The following is a 27,123-nucleotide window of genomic DNA, read 5'->3' on the forward strand; positions in this document are numbered from 1 at the left end:
GGAGCTGGAGAAAGGAAGAGTCCTGATGCCGAGCAGCTGATAGAGAGAAGATGATCTGGGTATCATCTGAGTAGGAAAACACTGTCAGTCCCGACTTCTACGCAATGTCCGCCAGAAGGCAAATGTAAAGATTAAAAAGCAGAGGCCTTAAAATCGAGCCCTGCGGCACTCCTGAAGTTAGAGCTACTGGATTTGATATAGTGGTATGTAAGAGGACTTAGAATGAGCGATCTTTAAAAAAAATTAGATCAGCCACCTCAAGGGCACACCCACAATGCCTGAGGCTTCAAGACGATCAAATAAGATGGAATGTGAGACAGTATCAAATGCTGCGCTCAAATCCAGTAAAAGGAGAGCTGCTGTGCCACCACGATCAAGCTGTAGCCTGAGATATTCAGTGACCCAAGCAGAGCTGATTCGGTGCTGTAGCCAGAACAAAAGCCAGATTTTGAGGGATGAAATAGATTGTGAGCAGCCACGTGAGAGGAGTCTTGGGAGTTGATATGCCTTTCCAAGACTTTATAGAAGTCAGAAAGGAGGGAAATAGGACGATAACTAGACCAGCAGAGAGGATCAAGATGGATCTTTTTCAGTAGGGGGAGCACCCGAGCGTGTTTCCAGTTCTGAGGATCTAGATGAGAGCTTAAAGAGGTGTTGAGAAGATTAAGAATCAGGCTAAGGGCCGAATTGTGAAGAAGTCTGAGCTTGGATGGGGTAAGAGGGTCAAGTGGGGAGCCAGACTTCAAAGTTCCCAACAAAGATTGCAGAGTAACCAAGTCTAGAGGGAGCCAGATCCCGATTTTTCGCGTCTCATCAGGTGAGGTAGCCTGAGGGAGTATATCAGCCTGATCAGCATGAAAAGTAGCAGGGAAGGTAAAGTTGACTTGATGGGAAGAATCTGAATCAAGCTGGCGGTAAATAGACTCTACTTCATTAACAAAGAATAATGCTCACTTGTTGCACTGATGTACTGAGAGTGAAGGAAAAGGTAGAAAAGTTCTAGATGCTGAAAGTTCTTTCACAACCTTAAATAGGGTTTTCTGGCAGTGTTGGGAATTCGTAATCCTTTCCGTAAAGAAAGTGGTGCGAGCTGATCTACACAGAGCATGGTATGTGTTCAGTGCAGTCAGGTAGGCTAACTTAGCCTTTGGTGCGTAGTACTTCCACGATTGTCTTTCTAAAGCTTTGCAATGTTTTTTATCTTGTTTGAGGGAGTCTGTGAAACAAGGGCGGGAGGATGTTCTCTGACTTGAGGTTTGGCTGATAGGGGGAGGGTAGATTCAATAGCCTCCGAAAGCCAATGATGCACAGAAAATTGATCAGGCTCGGGTTTGGATATGAGTAAGCCTGGGCGGAGTGCAAATAAAACTCTGACACGCTACGCGGAGCTCAGCAAGCTGCAGAGTGCGTTAGATAGATGCTGTTTTCAATGATTTTCAGTGCCAGGTGCTTGTACACACTGTGCAATCATCGTGAACAGCACCATGCACTGCGCAAGCGGGCACTTCTTCCTTTCTTCCGCTTGATTAGATTTTTACTCGAGCTGCAGCTTTCTCAATGTGAATGGATGGTTTCTCAATGCGAGTGGTTGCGGGCATATACCATCAATCACAATGAGAAATCTAACCTCCTGCGTTGAGAAATCTCACAGAGAGGTTGATTTTCCAAGCTCACACTCGCCAACTTGATGTTGACATTTGTGAATGAGGAAATATCTTGCCATGAAGTGGAGTTTTTTGGAACTCCACGTAACGCAGAGTGCGGAAAACTCTGCAAACTCCACAAGCCGAATGGAGTTCACCGGCCAGACTTAGATATAAGGCAAGGGATTGTGCTGAAGAGCCGCTCGAGTTTGGACCAATTCCTGGATTATGGCGATAAAGTTGGTCGAGTAAGAGAGACCAGGACAGAATTGATTATAAAAGGAACAGCAAAGTGGTCAGACCAACTGAGTTGAATAGGAAGTGCAGCAGACAAGGTAGACAGATTGGAAAAAAGGGGGTCCAAGAGGTGCCCGCTGAGTGAGTAGGTAAGGAATCAAAAAGCTTGAGGTTAAGAGTCTTCAAGTCTTCTACGAGAGCTAATGCCAATTTATTATTAGAGTCCTCAAGATGAAGGTTGAGGTCACCAAGCACTGGGAAATATATCACTCAGAGAATATGGGGGGGCAGTGAGTCTGCAAAAGCTGCGCCCCTACTGTTAGAAGGCTCAGCGGAGTGATAAATAAGAGCACCCGAAAAGGTGAATTTGGGGGAGAAAGGAATGGATAAGAGCATGGCTAGAAATCTGGAGTTCCACGATTTAACAATTGTGGAATTTCTTAAAGACAATGGCGATACAGCTGCCTATTTTATATCTAACAGCTCAAAGTTGTCAGGGAGTGCAGCAATCACATCAGGTAAGGACCCATTATGAAGCCTGGTTTTGTTTAAGAAAACCACATCAGGATCAGTATCAACAAGAAAGTTGATAGATGAAGCTGATGTTTGGGAAGAGAGCGGCAGTTGAGGCTGAAACAGCGAACTTTGTTAGATACCTAATAGATTTTATCCTTTTGAATGGTGATTTTTTTATTGACTTTGTGCTCTAAGAGTTTGGACAGATGGTGGTGATCTCTATTTAGCCTGTCTTCTTATCCCTTCTCAACAGTGCACCCTCTCCGTCCCAGAGTGCACTTTGTTGTGAACATCTTCTTAATATTCATTGCTTTTATATAATTTGGTATGCTGTTTTGATCTGCATTTGTTCTGAGGCAATTTAGGAAAAGCAGGAAAGACCAGGCTGCAACAAGGAGACAATGTTCATTATGGAACAAGACAAGGGTGGAATATATGGGGTGGAAATGAGCAGGTTGAGAAAAATTAAAAGGGAGGATGGCAGAGAATGGGAGAGAAGGCAGTGACATGTGGAGTGATGGTCAAGAGGGACACAGGCCAGGATGAACAGTGCTGAGGTTTAGGTGACTATCTATGGGACATGCAATGGAAGTTAAACTGCACTCTAGCACATGGGAATTAAAGAGTGGGCCTGAGAAGAAAAACAAAGTAAAACTCTTGTCTTGTGAACTCTGAAAAGACAGGAATCAAGTAGACCATGTGTCTGAAGTAGGTGTGTTAACCCATGGGACTACTCTTACTTGTTTGGATCCTTTGAGTTGTGAATGTGTCTTGGATTTGGAAGAGGCACTGTTCTCCCTTTCGCGTAAGGTTTTCCAACCACCAAATACCACATGCGGAGATGGTACAGATGATCAAGACTTAGAACAACACGAGGGCAGAGTTATCTGGGGAAACCATGCTCCTGTGGCAGAAAGCATCTGTTGTTCACAGATATACATGCATGCATTTGATAACAAGATGAGGTCTATACAGTGGTAGAAAGTTGTGAATGAGAGGAAAAGCTGGTAGCTGGTAAGATAGAGAGATTATTAAAGTAAGACGTGGAACAGTAAGCAGAAATTGGGAAGGAGGTCTAGAGAGAGAGCCATGTGTTTGTGTGAGAGAGAGACAGACGGTGTGAGAGGATTTGATGGAAGAGAAATAGTGTGAGAGGTAGAAAAAAGAGGGTAGCCAGAATGCAGCAAGAAATTTAGAGAGTTGAAGAAAAGGGAACAGAGGTGGACCAAGAGAAAGGGGATTTGTAGGTGTGAGATTAGGTACTGAAAGAGCAAGGTGGGATAGAGAGTGGTGATATATTGAGATAGATGCAAGGTGGAGAGAGAAATATGATAGAGGTGAAGGAGATTAGTTAGGTAGAAAAGGGACTGAGAGAAAGGTAAGTTAAACATGGAGAGAGAGGAGAGGTAGAGACATTTAAGGTTTTGTGATATGTGAAGCAGATGGAGGTGAGATAATGGGAGGTCAGACAGAAAAATTGTAGTGAAGGGCAGAGATGATGACGTGCAGAGTGTTGAGGTAGAGAGAGAGGTTTGAGGCACATAGATAGAGGCACAGAGTGTGATTGAGAGGGAGACAAGGTCATAAGAAAGAGGTAGGGAAAGATGAAATTGAATGACTTGGAATAAGTATACTTAGAGAGAAGGAGATAAATGTGAGGCAATGAAAGCAAAGCTAGAGAGAAAGGGGATGCGGGTATGTAGAGAAGTTAAGATAGACTAAGAGAAAGGCTGAGCAACAGAGTTAAGGTAGGAATAAGGTGAAGCACAGGCTTGAAGATGATCTTGGGAACTGGCAATCCTTTAAAACAACGCAGGAAAAGATGTCAGAAGATCTCCAGTGGAAGATGGAGGATTTTGAAAATCGTCAAAGGCGAAACAATGTCAGACTTTTGGGTGTGGCTGAGAGGCTGGAAGGGCAAGACATCAGGCCTTTTGTGATAAACCTACTTGAGGGTGCGTTCCCGGAGTCCCAGTGGCAGTGGGACAGGGCGATTCAGAGGGCACATAGGTTCCCTTTCACGCAGAAGAAAGTGCACGGCGCAGAAGGAGGAGGCCAGGCATCCTTTCCTAGAGCTATTCTAGTTTACGTAGGGAACTTTTTGTTACGACAAGAAATTATAGACAAGGCAAGACCTGATAGGAAGAGATCTTTTGAGGGTACCACATTTTTTGCCAGGCCAGATTTTTGCCATGTGACAGTTGAGAGAAGGTGGAGGTTGAGGCAGATGATTTCGCAATTTCAGGCACTGGGATCAGAGGCCTATCTACTGTTTCCTGCCAAACTCAAAGTAGTTACGAAAGGGAGAGTCAGAATGTTCTTATCAGAGGTTATAGCACAGAAATATTTGGAAGACTTGAAAAAATAGGAGGTACAAGGAACAGTTTGAATTGAATTGCTGGTTGGGTAGAGAAGTAGCAGCATTAAGACGCATCTGGGGCCAAGTAGGGTCATCGGTTGAGGAGGGGGAATTTCCCCTTTATTTATTTTTTTTCCTTTTTTTCTCTCTTCTTTTATTTTTTTTCTTCTCTTTTTGCCCTTCTTGAGGGGGGCTACTAGATGGCGGGTGATGATGGGGGAGGGGGGCGACCGACGCAACCCAGAAACAGTCACATATAGGTCATCTCTGACCTATTTGCCTGTAGCGGGGGGAGGACAGAAGGGGAGGATATGACAAGGGAGGGGGGTAGGGGTTTTAAAAACGGTTAAAATTGTTGGTTTTTCTAGTGTAATAACACACATTTTCACTGAGTGTCGGCTATACCATATGCAGCACAGGCATCACCACCGCTATTCACCTATTCCGATCTAGGATTGTCGAGGGAATTCTTGTTGCCGTGCAAAGGGTCCCATGTCCACTGCAATGGTGTGTTACATCCCGGCAATTGGCATGGCCCCGTTTGTTGTATTCGGTGTCGTACGACGCTGACCCCTGAGCCCCCTATGGAAATATCTGCAGATTCCCCTGTCATACGGGGCGGGTTAATTAATGCACGATCTCTCTCCAAGAATGCCCAGAATATTCATGACCTTATCGTCGAAACTAATCTTGACTGGCTTCTGGTCACCGAAACATGGTTAAAACCGTGGTGTAACCCCGACTTAGCCATAGCCCTTCCGCAGAACTTTCTTATCCAACATTTGGATAGACCTGAACTACGGGGAGGGGGTCTTGCTATCATTTACCGTAACACTCTTAAGTGCTCCACTCAAGAACTGACGGACATTAAGGGGGCAGAGGCGCTAGAATTTTCTTTGGGGATTCATGACTCCTTTGTCTTTTCCGGGGCTCTCATTTATCGCCCTCCGGGACCTCCATTGAAGTTCCTGGAAACTGTGGGCGATGCTCTGAGTGAACTGGCACTTAGATTCTCCCATTTTTCAGTACTGGGTGATTTAAATTTGCATCTAGATTCCCTTAAAGAACCTGGAGTAGGCTGCTTTATGGACATCATTGATGTGCTAGGACTTACGCTTTTGAATCGGGAACCCACTCATCAGGCGGGACATTTGTTGGATTGCATCTGCTCTAATTCCACCAGCCTGAGAGTCAAACCCCCTAGCCCTCAGACCTGGACCGATCATTTTTTTATTCCTTTTAACATCGTGTGGAACTCGACATCCATCGCCAACCCCATAATGAGCACAAAATATTCCAAAGCTAAACCCATTCCTAATTGGAAATCACTACCCAGTAGACCTGATGTGGTTGAACAGCTAAAAGCCAGTATACCAGCCCTATTTGACCTCACCTCTGTAGATAATCAGACTTTTTGTGACTGGATTGCTGGAGTGGGGGCCCTGTTAAGTTCACCCAGAAATAATAACTCAAGAACCATTAAGACCCAAAAAAATGCCCCTTGGTTCTCAATGGCCTTGAAACTAGAGCTGGGCGAGGTCAGAGCACTGGAAAGGAGGTGGCGTAGAAATGATGATGCCACCGCCCGTAATATCTATAGGGCAGCGAGACGGAAGTACCATGCTGGAATAAAATCCGCAAAGAAAACTCATTATTTACAGGCCCTATCCATGGCAGGCCAGGAACAAAAAGAAATCATCAAGATTGTAAAGGACTTTATGAATCCATCAGCTCTATCGCAGGAGATCCCTCCATCTCAAGATCTTTGCAATGCGATATCTGATTACTTTGACAACAAGATCCTTACCATCGTGAAGACTTTTCCACCAGGACCAATCGTGCTGGTGGTTTCTGAACAGACAGTGGAGATGAAGACCTCCACCCGTCTGGAGGAATTTGTCCCAGTATCTCTTAAAGACACCTCTAAGGCTATTTTGGCCAGCAAATCGGGATTCCCTTTTGACCCCTGTCCTCCTCCAGTGTTACACACCTTAGTAGAGATGGTTAATCCTATAATCAATAGGATCATTAATTCCTCTCTAACTACGGCAGACATTCCCAATGACTGGAAGCTTGCAGCTGTCAAGCCTCTCCAAAAAAAGGCACCTGCTGACCCTACCACTCTTTCCAACCTGCGCCCTATCTCCTTGCTTCCTGTCCTGTTCAAACTGACAGAAAAGTTCGTCAACAGTCAACTGACAAACTTTTTGGAGAAGAACAACATCCTCCATCCTAACCAGTCAGGGTTCAGGTCAAAACATTCTATTGAGATGGCCCTGCTTTTTACAGCAGAGACCCTACGGGCGGCCATAGATCAAGGAAAGAAGGCTGTCCTTATCCTACTTGACCTGTCGGCAGCCTTCGATACCGTCTCACATAACATCTTAGTGGACCGATTGGCTGCCGCAGGGGTAGGAGGGCAGGTCTTGGCCTGGCTTAGGAATTTCCTTAGCAACAGACGCCAAGTCACAGTGTTGGGTCAATGCCAGTCTGAGGCTAAAGCCGTCAGCTCAGGGGTCCCTCAGGGCTCGAGCCTAAGTCCCGTACTTTTCAACCTGTACATGGTACCCCTAGTGAAACTGATCGCGTCATTCCAGATCAGTTCTATTTCATACGCTGACGACACCCAACTCATTCTGGTGTTGGATAGGGAACGGCCAGGTGCCGAGGAAGATCTTAAGGAATGTCTAGCAGCAACTTTTAAATGGATGACCAACAATCATTTAAAATGCAACGCAGGAAAAACAGAAATTTTGCCATTCGGGAGTCATAATCTGTTTTCCCCAAAAATGTGCTGGCCGGTGGATGCAGAAGCCCCTCCCAACACAATTACATCTGCCCGCAATTTGGGCATCAAATTTGATGATCAATTATCTTTTAAACATCAGGCTTTGGCAGTAGCTGGGACGTGCTTCCAGATCATAAAAGCTCTGAGGAAGTTTTTTGATCTACTTCCGTTGTCGGCTAGGAAAACAGTTGCAGTGGCCTTAAAATAAAAATACGAAATAATAAGTTCCAGGTTGGACTATTGTAACGGTTTATATGCTGGAGCTAACAAAACCGTTCTCCACAGGTTACAAATGGTCCAAAATGTGGCGGCCCTCCTCGTACTGCGTTGGCCCCGTAGGTCTTCAGCCTCAGCAGCACTTAACACCCTCCACTGGCTGCCAATAGGTAAAAAAAAATTGTTTAAAATTCTCATAATTACCTTTAGGGCATTTCATCAGAAAGGCCCAAAATACCTATGCAATGGTTTCAAAAGATATCACCCGACACGTTGTCTGAGGTCTGCCAGTCAGAATTTACTTACACCTCCCCGATTCAAGCTGGCCACAAAAGGTGGTAAATCCCTTTTTGTGTTAGGTACTAAGGCCTGGAATAAGCTTCCGCCCCTTTTACGCTCACTATCCCAAGAAACATCTTTCAGGAAGGCATTAAAAACCTGGATCTTCTCTTTGCCCGATGCGGCATGTAGGGCGTTGGTGTAATTTGTGGTGTAGAGTGTAAGTCATCCTTTTCCCTCCAACTCTTCCATCTGGGTTGGGTGAGCACCAAGATACTCCTTGGAGTGAAAGTAGCGCTATAGAAATGTTTCTTACATTACATTACATGGTTTATGAGCAGAGACATGTTTGAAGGTTCTTAATGTCTTGTAAGATTGCTTCAATTAATGTATGTGGTCTTAATGGTTCTAATAAGAGATCGAAAGTTACGGGTTTGTTGAGAGCTCTCCAACTAGATCTGGCATGTCTTAAGGAGACTCATATTGAGGCACCACAGGTATATCTTTTGAATCACTTGGGGTTTGCAGTATTAGCAGCAAGCAAACAAGGACTAGAAGGGTGGCAATTTTGGGGAGGCACAGAGATGTTGTGGTCCATAGGAAGAAGGAGGATCAATGGGGTAGGTGGGTTATAGTGGAAATATGTTTTAAGGGGGTGAGGTTTACTTTAGTTACAATATATGGTTCCACCGATGACGATCCTGATGTTTGGCAGTTTATGGATACGGAACTTGCCCAGTGGCCAGAACCCATAGTATGCTGTGGGGACTTCAACATTCATGATCCAGATAGCTCTTTTACACAACCGGGGGGGTAGATATGTAGGGAGAAAGAAAAAGACATACAGTGCATTAGCCAATATGGTTCAGAACAACTCTTTAGCTGACCCTTGGGTGAAGCAACATCCCTTTTTGGATGGTAGTACTTTTTTTTCCGCCCCGCATAAAATCCTGGTTAGATTGGATTATTTTTTAGTTTCTAATTCTTTAATTCCGGGTGTGCAAGTGGAAAACAACCTAGGATCATCTCAGATCATAGTCCCCTGGTGTTAACTTTTAATATGCCTATGGTTCAGAGTAGGAACACACAGTGGACTTTTGAACGTGTTCTATTAAAAGATGGGGCTTATCAGAAGCATATTGAAGCTTGGATAAAGTTTTTCTGGGATATAAATAGAGGTTCGGCATCTCCAGGGGCGGTTTGGGACTGCTTCAAAGTTCGTATAAGAGGGGAGACGATGAGTTATGTGTTGGCAAGTCGAAAAAGGGAAAGAAATAAAATTGAAGAAATTCGACAAAGGCTAATTGTAGAGGAAGAAAAACTAGCCACAGCTATAAGACAGAATATCTCATTGGAGCCCTTCTTGCTTCAAATTATAGCCCTCAAAGGGGACGCTATAGAAGGCTTCAGTAGGAAAGCAGCTGAGAACTATTTGGTTAAAAAGCAGAATGCGTACGAACTGAGTGAGAGAGTTGGTCACATCCTGGTGGTGCGAACCAGGCAGCGTACAGCTGCAACCGATATAAAGGAGATTCTAGATTCATAGGGGGCTTCTGTTACAGATCCAGACCTGATAAAGGAAGTTTTTAGGAAATTTTATGATGATTTATACTCTCAATCAATTAATCAGGAGTTTGTTAAAGCGCGACTACTCACCCGTAAGGGTCTCAAGGCGCTAGGGGTGGGGGTTGCAGGTTCCATTCCATCAAGGAGGGGGTCTGTCGAAGAGCCAGGTTTTGAGGTTTCTTGCGAAGATGGGGAGCGATGTTGTCTGTCTGAGGCCAACCGGAAGGGCGTTCCATGCTTTGGCCGCGAGGAAGGAGAAGGAGCGGCCACCCGATCTGGTCTTTCTGGTGCGGGGGACCACGGCGTAGGAAAGCTGGGCTGATCGTAGGGTCCTTTGGGGTGCGTGGAATTTGAGTCGGCTGTTCAGGTATGCTGGTCCGGTGCCGTGGAGGGCCTTGTGTGCGTGGGTGAGCATCTTAAAGGTGATTCTCGCCTCTACGGGGAGCCAGTGGAATGTGCGCAGGTGCTGGGAGATGTGGCATTGTTTTGGCAGGTTGAGGACCAGTCTTGCGGCGGCGTTCTGGATGTTCTGTAGCTTGTGGATGAGGTTTTTGTTTATTCCGGCTTGGGGTGCGTTGCCGTAGGTGATGCAACGAGTCAGAACGAGATAGATAGATATCTTAGCCATATTCCTGCCCTTTCTTTGTCTTCTGAGGAGAAGGAGCTATTAGATGCCCCACTGCGTTTGGAGGAGCTTGCTGAAGCTCTGGGTAGCCTCCCCTCGGGGAAAGCAGCTGGGCCTGACCAAATCCCGGTTGAATTTTATAAAGTGTTTCAAAAAGTTTTACTGGTTGACATGTTTGATATTATGTTACATACACAACGGGGTGGGTTACCTCCAGAGACCTGGGGTGGTGCGGATATTATTGTCATGGCAAAAAAAGGGAAACCTGCAACACTTCCTGGTTCATACAGACCTATTACTTTGATGAACTCAGACGTCAAAATATATTCAAAAATGTTGGCAAAAAGGCTTGCAGGGAGTATTGAACAGCTGGTAAGCTCATTTCAACACGGCTTCATACCTGGGAAGGGCACGACCCAGCATGTTAGAATGGTTGTCACTATGTTCGATGCTGCAGGGGGCTTGGGCGACCCTATCGCGGCACTCTTTTTAGACGCCGAAAAGGCCTTTGATAGGGTCGCCTGGGAATTCCTATGTGCAGTTCTGAGGTGGAGTGGTATTGGTGAAGGTTTTATAACAGCTATTCAAGCCTTGTACAATGATCCCACCGCAAAGATCAGAGTGAATAGGGGACACTCAGAAGCAGTTAAAATTTTAAGGGGGACGAGGCAAGGGTGCCCGTCATCCCCACTGCTCTTTGCACTATATCTGGAGCCACTGCTACGAAGACTAGATAGAAATGAAGGGATTCCACCAATCAAACTGAATGGCTACACAGTCAAATCTTTAGCTTACGCTGATGATGTGGCTCTACTAACTCCGGACCCAGACACAGCTATCGGGGGGGGTAGACACAGAAGCTCATCTGTTTGGCCAAGTCTCGGGTTATAGCTTAAATAAATCCAAGACGCAAATTGTCATGAACAATTTCACGAGGAGTTTTGACAACAGGGGGGTTAGTTCAGCAACATATCTGGGGATTTTAATCTCCGCGAACTTGGATACTGTGGTTGAGTTCAATATGGCTCCGTTACTGGCTAAAGTTAAAAAAGATTTAGAAAGGATGAATAATTTGCATCTGTCTTTGGTGGGGTGTACTAATGTTTTGAAAATGATGATTTTACCTAGGTTTCTTTATTTATTTAGATCGATTCCCCCTTTTTGTTTTTTTAGACCAAATGGTTTAATATCATGGAAGGCACCTTAAATCGGCTTATGTGGGCTCATGGAAGAACTCGGAGGGGGTATAGATATATGTCTCTACCAAGAGAAAGAGGGGGTTGGGGCGCGCCGGACTTTAGGCTGTATTATCTGGCGGCTGCACTGCAATATATGCAGGGATTGATTGTAGGGGGTCGTCAGCTGCAGAAAATTACAACTATGTCCACAGAAATATATGCAGTAGTGCTAGGGCAAGAGGCAGAAAATTGTTTCTTATATTATACTGAGTTAGGTTACTTTAGAAGGAATCAATCTAAGACTATTAGTGCTGCCCTTAAAATATGGAATGCCTTTTTGAAAAAGATGGGACTGGGGAGACACAACAGGTATATTAAATTATATAATAATAAATCCTTTCCTTCAGAAATCTTCTCTGATTCAGTAATGGCTGCTTGGGAGGTTAAAGGAATTAGACAGATAGGCGACTTAAGGAATCATGAGGGAATAATGCAGTTTGGGGATCTTGTAAGTAAGTATAGTGTAGACAGAAGAGATTTTTTTAAGTTTCTACAGGTTAGGAGTTTTTTGAGCAATAAACAGGGGGGCCCAGCAGGGTATAATTGCAACGATTTTATGGACAATATAACTCGGGTGGTGAGTCTACGATCAGGTCAGCGTATGCGTTTTTAGTAAGTGGCAAGCCGGATGATATGGTTAAATACAGCAGTAAGTGGATAGAGAAAATAGGGGCTGAACCTGAAGCCTTTAAGGAGTCATTGGATCTGGGCCACACTATCCTGTGTTCATCACGCCTGCAATCCCAGCATTACAAGACCTTATATATTCACTTTACTACACGCCATCCAGGATTGCTAAATGGGGGGGCTCTGAGGAGACGACTTGCCCCAGGTGTAATTCCTCTGATGCAGATATTTTTCACATGTTCGCCACCTGTCCGCAACTTCACACTTTAATTAAAGACATAGAGGGGTTCCTGGACAGGTCATTAGGGATACAGATAATTTTAACCCCTATTTGGATCCTGTTGGGAATTGGATCAGAAGGAAGTAATTCTGCACAGGCTGACTTCTTGTTCTTAGTTATGGCAGTCTACAGATTAACGCTAGCAAGGGCTTGGCTTGACAGGATCCCCCCGACGATGCAATTTTGGTTGGCTAATGTAATAGCTGCATACAATTTGGAGAAACCTATATATGCTAGGAAGGGTAGCATAGGGAGAGCCCGAGGAGAAAGAATTTGGGAGCCTTTAGCTCGCTGGAGGCAAGGGATAGGGTAATATGACTATGATTAGGATTCTGTTTAAATTCTGATTTTGGTTTAAAAAAAAAATGGTGATTTATGAATAATGAAAAGTATAATGGTGTGGTTATCATTTTTTTTTTTGTTTTGTTTCTTTTCATTTCCTTTCTTCTTGCTGTAAACTGCGTGTGCTGTATTACCATAATGAATTTGTGTTTGTGGAGTAAACAAATTGTGGAATGTATAATGTGTGTGAACAGAAGTATAATAAAAAAATAATAAAAAATAAAAAAAAGGAATAAGGTGAAGCAATGAGGGAGAAATGATGCAGAAAGATCATCCTTCAATTTACTTGCCTTAATTTGTGAGGGTTAAGGCTAAGCAGGCTCATGGCAAAGGGCAGTTTTATTATTTTGTAGAGTACCAGAGCACAGCAACCAAAGTTGCCTTGTGCAAAATGGAGAAAGCAGCTGAAAGTTACATTTGTTAAAAATGGCCTGCTACTGTTCACTACTGCTATGCCTTGTGCTCAAACAGGGTGCCTATTGCCACACACAAGCTGTGCATCATGGTGCAGTTTTTTGCGTGGCTGTTTAGCATAGATGCACTCGAAGTATACAGTTGCAGTAGAAACTCTTAAGAGTAGACACATTGATAAACTTTACACTCATTGTGTATGTGGTGTACAGTGCACCACACGTTCAATGTAAGGAAATTTTGGCGAAATATATTTTTTTTCCATGTTAGTGCCTGTTTCAAGAAGGCATTATTGTTTTACCCAAAACCTGTTCTGGCTATTTAACTAGATCAGAGTTTGCCTCAGAAACTATTACTACTTGTGCTAATCTTATAAGCAATGAGACCCCCTTGACACAAATTGAGGGCAAATCAGTGGAAAGTGTTATTTGTGCAGAGAAAAAGGCACTTTTCAGCACAGAATACCTTTTTTAAAGTAAATACTGTTACAAAATTGTGTGCTGCTTTCCTTCACTTTGCTGGACTTTGCCTGGACACAAACCCCTAGTAAATGTAGCAGTAACTTTCTGTTAAGCTACACTCTGCTCACAAATTAGAAAAAAGCCTGCTTCTTTTTTATCAGCAATGTTTTTGAGGGATGATTTTTGACTGTAACACTCACTTTACCAGCGGCTCCTTGAAGGTTTGGGGCCCTGAGCTATTGTCCACTTTTCCCCTGCCTCAAAATATTTCTGAGCATAACATTTCACATGGACCATCAACACAGGATTGCTCCCACCCTTCTTCAATTTAAAAAAGAGTCAATTACACACTTCTATAAGGAACACTACGATGCAGTATATATTCTACAAGCAAAACACACAAGATGATGGACGGAATGTTGCACATTGGCAAAACATTCACCCCCAGTCACAGATCTGGGTTTAATACATTGTTATTTTGCTCACCACGCCACCCCAGTTCAGACATGGCCATATGCAAATCAGTCTTGACCCTGTGCATCATGGGAACAGTCCAGCCCGAACTGCCAAGCCATGTCTACCCTGGATTGTAATCAAGCATCCTAGGACTGGTTTCTGGCTATCAGCCGTTGTTAGCCAGGATAGCTTGACTCCAGTGGTGTAGTGAGCACGGGACCCACGTCTGGGCCTACCCTTCCCACATAGGGCAAACAGAAAAACAACCAAGATGATGGATGGAATGTTGCACATTGGCAAAACATTCACCCCCAGTCACAGATCTGGGTTTAGTCCATTGTTATTTTGCTCACCACGCCACTCCAGTTCAGACATGGCCATATGCAAATCAGTCTTGAGCCTGTGCCTCATGGGAACAGTCAAGCCCGAACTGCAAAGCCATGTCTTCCCTGGACCATAATCAAGCATCCTAGGACCGGTTTCTGGCTATAAGCCGTCATCAGCCAGGATAGCTTGACTCTAGTGGCATAGTGAGCACAGGACCCAAGTCTGGGCATACCCTTCCCATATAGGGTGAACACCAAACACACAAGATGATGGATGGAATGTTGCACATTAGTAAAACATTCATCCCCAGTCACAGATCTGGGTTTAATCCATCGTTATTTAGCTCACCACGCCACCCCAGTTCAGACATGGCCATGCAAATCAGTCTTGACCCTGTGCTTCATGGGAACAGTCCAGCCCGAACTGCCAAGCCAATGTCTTCCCTGGACCATAATCCAGCATCATAGGATCGGTTTCTGGCTATCAGCCATCATCAGCCAGGATAGCTTGACTCCAGTGGCGTACTGAGCACAGGACCTACGTCTGGGCATACCCTTCCCACATAGTGCGAACAGCAAAACACACAAGATGATGGACGGGATGTTGCACTTTGGCAAAACATTCACCCCAGACACAGATCTGGGTTTAATCCATTGTCATTTTGCTCATCACACCACCCCAGTTCAGACATGGCCATATGCAAATCAGTCTTGACCCGGTGCCTCATGGGAACAGTTCAGCCCGAACTGCCAAGCCATGTCTTCCCTGGACCGTAATCAAGCAACCTAGGACTGGATTCTGGCTATCAGCCGTCATCAGCCGGGATAGCTTGACTCCAGTGGCGTAGTGAGCACAGGAACCACGTCTGGGCATACCCTTCCCACATAGGGTGAACAGCAAAACACACAAGATGATGGACGGAATGTTGCACATTGGCAAAACATTCACCCCACAGTCACAGATCTGGGTTTTATCCATCGTTACCTTAGACACTCTTCCATGCTATCTCAGATGTTCTTCAATAGATATAATACCTCTGTTATATAGTTCTCCTTAGTTACATCAACTGTGTTGAAGGCTAGTTTATGGATACATGTATATATACGTTTTTTTATAAAGTCTGCCATATGGATATACCACCTTTGCTGGGAGTTGCTCCATGCAACACCACTTCTGCTAGGAGGTATTCCAAAGACACGGTGTCACGCACCATCCTTATCAGGAGCCTACTTGAGATAGGCATCCAAGAACCCACACTTTGCTGGGTCTGTTTCTTCATAATGGATATCGCACAAGCTGTCATCCTGGCATCTTACTTCTCTGAAGCTCGCAAACTCCTCTGCAGAATGCCACAGTGTTCACTGCTCAGCCCTACCCTCTTGAATGCATGCATGATCCCTCTGGTCAACTTCATCTGTGCGCACAACACCAACATCCTCTCCCACACAGACAGTGTGTAACTTTTACTCTCCCTCTCAGGCAAGACTTCCAACACAAGAAACAAGTTTACCGTCTGCATGACCCAAGTTGCTAACTGGTCGAAAGCAGTTGTCTCAATCTAAACACTGGCAAGACAAGAGTAGTGATCTTCAGCAAGAACACCTCACCATGGCATTCCAATTGGTGGCCGGCAAAACTCAGACCCACACCAGGAACCCAGAAATAATCATGGACAGCAAACTTTACATGATGACCACACAAGTCAACGCCGTCAATGCATCCTGCTTCCATATCCTGAGGATGTAGAAGATGATCTTCAAATGGCTTCCAAGCAACACTAAAAAAATTGTCACTAAGATTTTAGTCACCAATAAGTTGGACTATGGTAGCACACTTTATTCCGGGATCACCAATAAACTCACCAGAAGAAGACTAATCATCCAGACCTTGGCAGTCAGACTCATCCTCAACCTCCCACACAGAATGCACATCACACCACACCTCAGGAAACTCCACAAGCTCCTGCACACAAAAACACTCAGTACAAACTCTTCACACACACGTTCAAGGCACTACACAGGTCTCAGCTACCTGAACAGTCACATCTCTTTCCACCAACCACCCAGGCACCTCAACTCAGCAGGACTTCTACTCACACACCCCACACATACACACAGCCAGATCAGGAGAACAGGACTTCTCTTGCATTCCTCCTAAAGCATACATTTCTCCTATAGCGTGTAACAGCCTCACACTCCCCATGAGAGCCTCCTCCTCACTTCTTGAAATCTCAAGAAGCTGAAGACTTGGCTTTTCCATTAACCAACCAACCATAGGCAAGGCTAGTCACATACACCTGCTCAGTGCCAGGATACCCCCTCTAGTGCTGGCGCGCTTTACAAATACATACAGCACAACATGTCAGCCACAAGGATGAGTCAGTAATTTGAATGCCAGCCACTGTCAAAATGCAGTGCCTGGAGATCATGAGTTCAAATCCCAAAAGGTCGGATTAGCCTTCGATTCTTTCGTTGGTCAGTAAATTGTGTAATGATAACATATTTTATTTAGTGCACTTAGAAATGGAAGAGCTGCAGTATTTAGCACTATTTTTGACACAGATAAATATTATTTCTGAATCTTGAATCGTAATCAACTCAGAGAACAACGTACATATATGTTTTACCACAATATTGTTTCAGTGATCTTTTGGTGGAAAGTCTAACAGTGTTTTTCCCCCAAAGTGGTTTCAAGCCTTTGCAGCAGAACCCACGTTATGAGAAAACCTCCCTACACTGCGGGAGCTGTATTTGAATATAAGGGACTTTCTTCCACAAATATGGTGGGTTCAGGGACTCTGCTAGACTAGAGGATTGTAAAATTAAATAAGGCCAGAAATGATAAAACAAGAAAACAGAGTTAACCTACCTGAAACAGGTGTTTCATGGTACAGACACAGCACCAGCAGTGAGAAGAGTCCTGGCAGGCACGGAAGGGCCATCATTCTGTGAGAGGAGAAAGAACAAATCCCACAGGTTTCTCATAGAGATCACAGTGATGAACAAAACAATGCAATGAATGAAATAACTACACTTCTCACTAAGGGTTTAGTGTAGAAGGCTGCGATATTTGCTAAGAGTTGCCATGCTTATACTGGACCACAATATGGCAGATGTGCATTACCAAACACATCTTTACAATAAAAGTTAAAAAATACATTAAATTTACAAAATTAAAAATGAAACAAAATGTGAGATATTATTGTATGCAATGTCTGAACAATTTAACAAAATGAACAGAGATAGAAATTCATACTATTAGTTCAGATCACAATAATTTTATGCTTAGTATACAGCTCCCCAAAAAGCTACTAACTACACCTCTACTATTTTGCTTGAACAGATTCACTTAATTGTTACTCCTTAGTATTAACTATGGTATGAACTGCATATTGATTATTCCTCAGGATTCAGTCTAACAATAACAACACGTACAAGGTAAGGGTCCTCCCCACTGGGCCTGCGTTCAGCTCTGTTTATGGATTTGTAGAGTGCATGGCTGCCCAAAGGCTTCCCAGCACTAAGAGAAAGTTGGCATTACGGATGCAAGGATATTAAAGGAAGAGACAAGTTTTAAGTATTTTCCTGAATGCCAATTCATCAGTCAACAGATGCAGTTCCATAGGCAGGGCGTTTCACAGGCTAGGAGCTAGTTGCAAGAAGAATCTACCGCCCCACTTAGATCTCTTTATCCTAGTCTGTTTTGTGAGTAGATCTGCAGAGGATCTCAGGGGTCTGCCTGGGATATAGTGTGTGACAAGCTCTTCGATTAAGGCCGGACCTTTGTCATTCTTAGCTCCAAGGGCAATACTTAAGGACTTGAACTTGACTCTGGCCTGGATAGGGAGCCAGTGTAATGTCTTCAGGGCTGCCTTAGCTGACTTTTGTCTTGGGATGTGCAGTAATATCGTATTTGGGTGCGCCTAGATACAGAGTTACCATATTCCAGCTGCGACACCACTAGGGCCTGGACCATGGTTCCGCGAGTATGTTCAGGAATAAGAGGAAGGATCATCCGGAGCATGCACAGAAGTCCAAAGCATACACCTGATAGTTTCTTGACTTGAGTTTCCATGGACAGACTTTCGTCTAGCCATATTCCCAGATTTTTAACAGCATTCTTTGGGACAGGGGGTTCTTCCAATTCTGGAGGAGAGCTGATAATGTTGCTTGAGACCGCCTTATTGCCCAAGAACATGAGCTCTGTTTTTCCTCCATTCAGCTTTAGGCTACAGTTATTCATGCAATATGCTACTTGTACCATGCACGGTGCCAGGTTGTTGTGCAGGTATTGGGGGCCTTCCATCACTGATAGTATCAGCTGGGTGTCATCCGCATATGACAGTATGGATAATCCAGATTCTTGCACTATCTCTGCTAGTGGTTGCATATACAGGTTAAATAGTGTCGAGCTTATGCAGATCCCTGTGGGACTCCGCACGAGATTTGGAGGGTGTTAGATAGGTGCCCACCTTCCAGTAATTGGAAGGATCTATCTTCTAGAAATGAGGGTATACACATTAGCACAGAGCCTGTAATACCCTCTTCCTTTAGCCTGTGGATCATGGTATAGTGATCCACTGTATCAGACGCAGCGCTAAGATCGAGAAGCAGGATAGCTGCTGTGTACCCCCGGTCTAGGACTCCCTTTAGTTCCTCTGTGACCACCAACAGGGCTGACTCTGTGCTGTGTTGCAGTCAGAACCCATGTGAGTGGTATGCAACATCTGATTCCCTTCTAGATAATGGACAGGGTCTGATTGATGTGTTTTCCAGTTATTTTGCCTAACAGTGGCAAAAGTGATATTGGTTGATAATTCCCTGGCTCTTGCGGGTCTAAATGGGCCTTTTTCAGCAGTGGCTGGATTATGGTGTGTTTCCAGGTTTTTGGGATAATCCCTTGTGTAAGAGAGAGTGATATGAGTGCTGCAGTGGTAGACCTAGATCTTTTCCCTACCTGCAGCAAGATGTCTGGTGGAATCGGGTCTTGTGGAGAACCAGATTTAATCTTCTGCAGGATTGAGGTCATCTTCTTCACTTAGATCTGTGAAGTGATATAGGGCCCGATGTAGGTAAATGCCATTTACCGATTTTAAAATACCGAATCCTACCGATTCGGTATTTCAAAATCGGTAAATGGTATGTAGGTCCCAACATCTGGATTCGTTACCGAATCCTTAACAATTCTTTAATTACCGATTCGGTAAATACCGAATCGGTAATGCCCATTCATTCCTATGGGCTTTGAAGCCCATAGGAATGATTAGGCATTACCGATTCGGTATTTACCGAATCGGTAATTAAAGAATTCACAAGGGTGCAGGGGGTGTCACTTTGACACCCTCTGGCACCCACAAAACAGGCACAGGTGCCATGTGGCAGGCAGACCTGCCCTAAGGGCAGGTCTGCCTGTCACATGACATAGGTGTGCATGCACACATGTGCATGCACACCGGAATCGGTATTGTACCATGGATTTGTATTCCATGGTAAAATACCGATTCTGTAAGCCATGTGCAGAAGGTACATTGCCTACCTACATTGCATTTTCGGTAATTTTACCGAATCGGTAAATATTACCGAATCGGTAATTATTTTACCGATTCGGTACATATTACCGAATCGGTATATTTACCGATTCGGTAATGATACCGATTCGGTAAAATTACCGAAAATGTGCCCCTACATCTCGGTAGCCCTTTACCGATCGGAAACGGCCAAAAATCAGTATTTTCGGCCGATTCGGATCGGTAAAGGGCTACCTACATCGGGCCCATAGTCTCTGTTTTAATTCTCATGTTATCATTGATACTAGGATGAACATCAGCACTGTTTGGACTACTGTTTCTTTGCAGGGAGTTAAATATTATTTCCACCTTATTTTTGAAGAGTTTCGCCATCTGATTACATCTCTCTTTGAATGAGGAGTGCTTGTTTGTTTCCTGATCAGTGGAGGTTAAGGAGCGCACTACCTCAAATAGCTCTCTTGAGGAGTTACATGCTGAATTAATTTTTCCATCAAAATGTTTGGCTTGGCAAGTAGAGGATCTATGGTTAAATTATTTCAGTCTCTTATACAAAGCTGTTAAACCTGCTTGGTTAAGACACTACCAGCTCTTTACACTCCATCGGGCTTACCTTTCCCCCCAACGGCTTTCTAAATTCCAGCTAGGAAAGTGTTGTAATAAGTGCCTCCTCCCAGCAGCTTCCGACTTTCATATGTTTTGGGACTGTTCTGCTATAAGTGGCTACTGGGAAGAGGTAAGGGTCACCATGGAGTCAATTCTCAAATCCCTGATTTTCATTAGTCAGGCACTAATTATATTTGGACTCGAGGAAAGTATTAAGGGGTGAGAGAGGACCTTCCTTTTCTATGCAATTCTCCTTGCAAGAAGGCAAATTTGCAAACACTGGCTCGATTCCAACCCTCCAACCCATGCAGAATGGCTGTCATCCCTTTATGAAACATCAAAGATAGATACAGCTAGGTCTGGTAGTCCTATGAGTCTTGCCTTCTGGAATCTTTTAATCAATTGGAGTCGTTGAGTTAGTCGGGCCTTCGTGGGTTTTTTTTTTCCCCCCGAGTACGATGATTATGCCCTTCTACTCCATGGTCTAGAAGGGGTCTGCCAGACCACGACGAAACAAGGGCCACAGGCTGTGATAGGCCTTGATGGAGTTCAATCTCCCTGAAAGTACCTTCCGCCAAAGTCACATATCTGTCCGAGTACAGGAAGAGGTCATGTCTCTACTGCTCTCTCCTGGAAGGACAATAAGGTGGTTGAATACTTCTTGGACGAGGATACGGCAAATGAGGACAAAAAAAAAAAATGTTTGGCTTGGGCTTGGATCATCTCATTATCGTACTGTCTAATAGCCAGCTTGTATTGGCTTTTGATATCGGGATCATAGTTTTTCCTCCATTGTCTTTCTAATTTCTAATGCTCTCTAAACATAAATTAAATATTTACTCGCTGACTGAGTACAGGCAGTGTCATCTCTTTCAAGCAAAATCCTCTAATCATCTGTCTTTTTCACTGTGTAGATTCACATGGTCAGTATAAATATCCTTCACAGTTGTACAAAGATCAGCAATAGGTCCTACAAATCAATGCTTGTTACATAAATCTTTTCACCAAACTGTAGAGTACTTTCACCAGTCGCCTCTGCCTAGGCTCTCATCACACAATGTAGCAAGGCATTCACAGAATATAATTTGGAAATATAAACTACTTATTTCAATACCAAGTTAGTGAGACAAGAAGTGTAAACTTAAATAATGTGACTTTCTCATTGCTATAATCTGTCCTTGCATTCCCACACAGAACAAACTGAAACATTTATATTTTATTATAATAAAAAATCAGTCAATCATCTTTAAAAGATCATTAACACCGCAATGCTTTTACAAGTTAAAACATTCTGTGTGTGATATCTTCTAGAATGGATTCCAAGGACTTTGCCCTCAACCTGCGCTTGGTGCAAACACATATACGTTTTATCATTCCTATTGCTTACACGTTTCACGTATTCCTTAGCAAAGCTTGTTGTGCTTCTATTGAAAAAATCCTTGCAACTGTGCAAACATTAATTTTGAAGGAGGGAAAACATATATTTGTGGAGAAGTGTGGCTCAATGATTAGAGCGGCAGACCCTGATGCAGAGTTCTGGCCAGAGACCAGGGTTCGATTCCCGCCTCGGCGGGTCTCGGGCTCAATTTCCTTGGGCCTGTTAATTCTCGCCTCGGTGCCTATTCTAATCATGGGCGCCATGCTGCAACTCTGGGCAATAGCTTGCTTAGCCTCCACACCGGCCCCGATAGCGCTAAGGAGGCCTGGCTTCTCCCAGGAGTGGACATTTCACATGGAAAGCCAGGAGGGGTTCTACAGCGGTATGAGTATCAGCGCCAGGAAACCGAATAGGCAACACTGCAAGGTGACCGTCTGGGGACAGTGCGCTCTATAAGTACCATGACATTTACATTTACATTACATTTATATTTGTTTTTTTCTCCCGTACCAGCCCTAGAAGCAGCCACCAAGGCAAGCATTCCTAATGCTCATGCCATATACAAGAGATGGGTACAGTGGATGTAAAGTTTCAATATGATCCAACTCTTTGCACACAAGCTTTCCTTCTACATGCACAAGAAGTTATTCTGACTCCTGCTACTTTACCCATTGAGTCTTACCAGAGCATTTGCTATAATGATGGTTCTGCCCAACCTGCATTTGGTATGAAGTACAAAACTCCACGGCCTGTGCGGCTCTACAAGCTGTAGTGCATGATGATGAGTTCATCCCACAGCACACTCACACTAAAATCATAGGTGATAGCACTGCACAACATTCAGAATTACATGTCCTGTTACTTGCATTCAAAAGGCTGACTCATCTGTTCCCACACTTATTGTGTCCAATTCATCCTTTTGTGTGCAGGGTTACAAGGATTATTTCCAGCATTAGTGGTTGAATGGAATCAAGGATTCAAAGGGAAAACCTATAAATATTAAATAGCTCTGGGGAAGGAATCTATCTTACAAGACGAGCTTCCATTGGTCCATGTAAGGCACCATTGAGGCCATCAGTGTGAGGGCTTTCACGCTAAATGAAAGCTAGTGGCAAAAGCTGCATTTCAGACCGTCGGTGTAGCAGTCTTAACCAGATCTTAAACAAAGATCAACACAGATATTGAACAGCCATAAATGCAGCCAAGCAAGCAGGGAAGTCTCCTAAAGGCTTTACTCTAAAATACTCCTACAGCCTCAATTCAGATAACATTTCTGTGCTCACAATACCAGCAGTGGGAGACGTAATAATACCTAGTAGTCTGTCTAGTTTAGCTTTCATCAAAGAAGCAGATAAGCGGTGGGCTTCTGCCCATGCAGTAATTAAAGCAAATTTAGTAATGCTACAACAACCACACCTGGTAGCCCAGTTTATATAAACATATTATGGTCTATGTTAGACAGTATGAAATTTGTTAAAAGATTAAACACTCCACTGTAAAAATACTCTCGCCAATTCTCCTCATGATTTCAAATAGCCCCTTCTGCGTGATTTATTTGACCACATCGGTCTCTCAATCCAGCTAACCCATTCAAATATATTTTTGTAGCGAGTGATTTATGTTCTGAATTCCTATAGGTTTGGCCACAGAAGAAAGCTCTTCAGCAGTAGTAAAAGATTTGCAGTTTCTAGTGTCAATGGGGGCAGTTCATTCATTTTATTCAGATAACGGTCCTGCATTTGCCTCTAAGGCTTACATGGATTCAATGTCTGCTCTGAGAGTTTATCTGCAATTAAGCAGCCCATTCAAGGCTGAACCGAACAGCATTGCAGGGAGAATTCAACAGGCGATGACTGCTGGGAGCTAAGTTCAGGCTGTAGCTGGTACCACAATCTGCATGGAGTTCAGAGAGCATTAAATAAATTGCCTAGATGAGTATAGGGAGGATCACTTCATGTGAGTTTCTCTTCAAAGTTCCTATCTATGTGCCTGGCTTAAATAATTCTGTGAAGGTGGCAGTTAAAGATAAATTTGACATGGAGGAGCGTTTGGATGCTTTACATAGTATCCAAGACATCAGAGACATGCTGACTAATACAAACCACTCTGACGTCTCCACCTGTGAAGAGAAGGTTATCGGTGCTGCTGACGGTCGGTTCGCCAAAGTTATGGACTTAGGAGCATATTACCAAGCAGGGCGATAGGCAATTATCACCGCTTTAGCGGCCGTTTTCAGCCGCTAAGTGGCAATAATTCTATCGCCCTATTAGCAAGCTGTCGCTAACTGATGTTAGCGACAGCTTTTAGGCGATAGCGAGCGGTTTGGGGCCCGCTTTACATGTCAGCGATGTTTATTGCTAATAACATGCAAAGTGGGTGTACCCAACCAGTTAGCGACTGAAAGCAGTCGCTAACGTCGCTATCGCCTATTAGCAAGGCAGGCGTAGAGATGGAAATATTCGCGGTAAGCACGAATATCTCCAAATACTAACACCTGCCCAGACCAGTTCTTAGCCAGGTTATCCAATGGGAGGTGGATAGCATGGCTAAGAGCATTTCGTCGCTAATGCATAAATATCGCTGTATTCTCAGCGATATTCACACATTTCGCCGCTATCGCTGGATATTTTAGCACAATGGAGAAAAACGTTGCTAATAGCATGTTTTCTCTGCTAACATATCCAGCGATATGCAGCGATAAAAAAAAATGCGCTAAGCGCCTTTTGCGATAAATATCGCTATTCCTTGGTAATATGCCCCTTAGTTCATGAAAACCTCCATGGCAAGCAAGCTTTTGAACTATTCTACAGACCACCTGTCTCTGTTCTTGGGGGAAAAATGTAACAGGACTGTTATACTGCCTCCTTCGCCTGGATCAAGAAAAACCAGACAAGCGTCTATTGATCACGTTAAAAACACTGTTTGGCCAGTTCTCTACAGCAGACCACTGAAAGGCACCAAGAAAGGTTCAGAGTAGTGCCTCACAGCCTCTTCCTACTCTGAAGGCCTTATTCCATGGACAAAACATTAACATGACTGGCTTGATTTCCCGGCTGGGGATAATTGAGTGCAACACTCTACGCAAAACATTAAGTTCAACAAACAGAGATGATGCTGACAAAATGGCGAGTGTCTACCCTAATTCCATGGTTTTCTATGAAATTCAACCTGATGCAACATCATTTGAACTGGTACCCTTACAAGAGCCTCAAGAGACCAACAATATTTTAAATGACTCTGGATATTTCACAGATTTTTCAACCCTTTATACAGTCTCTTACCACCAAAGACTGCTTTGCATTTGTTAATGGTTTTTGGACAAGTTTTTGATTTCACTGTGGTCCTGCGCCTGGATCGCTTTGGGAAATGTTATTCTCCTTTTGTGGTTGATAATGATACTCATTGTTTAATGGACTTTTTATCCCTATAAGGACAGTAGCCTCACTCTTTATCTCTCAGAGCCCAAAGAAGTTGTAACATTGCAAACATTGCAGCTTAACCTGTGTCCCAGGGAATAGTATGGGAAAAGATTCCGTAACAGATTATGGAACCCTCTTAAATATTCCAATTGCCTTATGTGATAAAAGTTTCAATGAATGATGTGATAATTTCCATTTCTATATGAGATGATTGGGACATTGAGACTGTTAAAAGAATGATTTCTGATTTACAGGCATAAGCTACTTTGAATAATAAAGATCCTTATTTGAATTCAGCTAATTATAAGGAAATTGATTGTTATGACTACAACACACATAATTTCACACGTAGGTTATCTATCCTAGAGTAATTCACAAATGCACACAATAGGAACATTGTGAGGGGGAAACATCCTTTACAACGCAACTTTTACCACGCAGTGCTATTACAACGCAGGTTTTACAATGAAAACCATTACAACGCATTGCGCTGGGGGGCGCTCTAGGATAGGGAATAGATTTAATTTACTATCCAACACCTTTCCTAGTGTCCACGGGGACTGGAGTTGAAATAGTAAATTAAACTATTCACTATCCAGCACCCCAAAGGGCTATGCGTTGTAATGGTATGCGTAGTAAAACCTGCGTTGTAACAGCATGCTTGGTAAAAGCATGCGTTGTAACGTCATACATCCTTGTGAGGCCCTGCTTCCTGATAGTCATTCTAATTTCTTAAAGAAATCCCCCTATTTTCAGAGTGTTGACCAATCACATCCATCAGCCTACCATTTCACACAGAGACCACAACATCTTCCAAAAAATATAATCACTACCAACAAGCTGATTTACTCAACTGAGTATAGTCAAAATCTGGTTATTCAATGATGTGAGTCTTGAAAGTAAATGTTGATAAAAAAAGTATTTGGGGAACCACTTTTCTGCAGGCATATCTAATGCAAAAATGCCTCATTTTTGGCCATAATGATTCAGGAAGAAACAATCTTTCTAAACAAAACTATCCAACAGACTACCTGTCTGGGATGTGGAGCAATGAGGAATGTGAAGAAACCTTTTTTTTGTCTTTACCAAAGTCAACTTGACCATGTTGAATAATTGGCATCTCCAAATGAATATGTCTTTCTCTCACATAAATGAGATGATACAAAATGGAACCTATAATCCCACTCAATTGACTATTAAAGAATAGACTATGGCCTTTTGATTCTGACAGCTGTATGCACCATTTTCTTTCTAACACTCCTGGAACTAAAAGTAATCATCCAAATCAATGTTATCATGCACAGTCAGTCAGTCATAAATCTTTTATTCGGTTGCCACAATTTTATAGGAACCATAAAAAGTACAGAACAACAGACAATATATATTAAAAAAGGGGAATCACAAATATAAATGATGGGGAGGCTGATAATAAAGTGCAAGTGCATTAAAAACCAATTAATCCAGGTTACGACAATATTTTACACACATTTTAAGAAAGCATGCTACACATTTAGCGACAAAGACAGAGTCCAAATTTTGCAGCGCAAGAAGAGCAGGACGGCAAGTTCTCAAGCCCATGAATGAAAGTAAGGGGACAATCCAACGCTTGCGAGGAGATTCATAGAACCTGCAAGAAAAGATAACATGAAGTGTGGATTGTTCTGATGAATCATCACATGGGCATTTAACAATAGATTTAGACCAATCCTGCTTTTTCGGAAAAGAAATCATACGGAAAAAAGAATTAAAACGAAACCTAGTAAGGAGAAGTTTTTCAGAGGAATTCAAATTGAATTTCAGATAAGGTTGGATACCTAGAGTAGAT

General features: G+C 43.4%; 1 protein-coding gene across 6 annotated transcripts in view; it reads right to left on the reverse strand.

Moving 5' to 3' along the window:
• LOC147710076 (erythroid membrane-associated protein-like) overlaps positions 1-26,891 on the reverse strand; it is a 470,315-nt gene extending 443,424 nt beyond the window's left edge. For 5 of the 6 annotated variants that reach the window (XM_086920782.1, XM_086920781.1, XM_086920784.1 and 2 more), the window contains exons 1-2: positions 26,785-26,891; positions 17,240-17,316 (exon numbers count right to left, since the gene is read on the reverse strand). In XM_086920782.1, coding sequence (XP_086776908.1) covers positions 17,240-17,316; positions 26,785-26,876 — 169 coding nt within the window. In that variant the 5' untranslated portion in view covers positions 26,877-26,891. The remainder of the gene's footprint in view (positions 1-17,239; positions 17,317-26,784) is intronic. The other variant, XM_086920778.1, reaches the window with a different exon arrangement.
• Positions 26,892-27,123: the final 232 nt, after the last annotated feature.

Source organism: Lissotriton vulgaris, chromosome 5 (genome assembly GCF_964263255.1).
Source record: "Lissotriton vulgaris chromosome 5, aLisVul1.2, whole genome shotgun sequence".
Lineage (NCBI taxonomy): Eukaryota > Metazoa > Chordata > Amphibia > Caudata > Salamandridae > Lissotriton > Lissotriton vulgaris.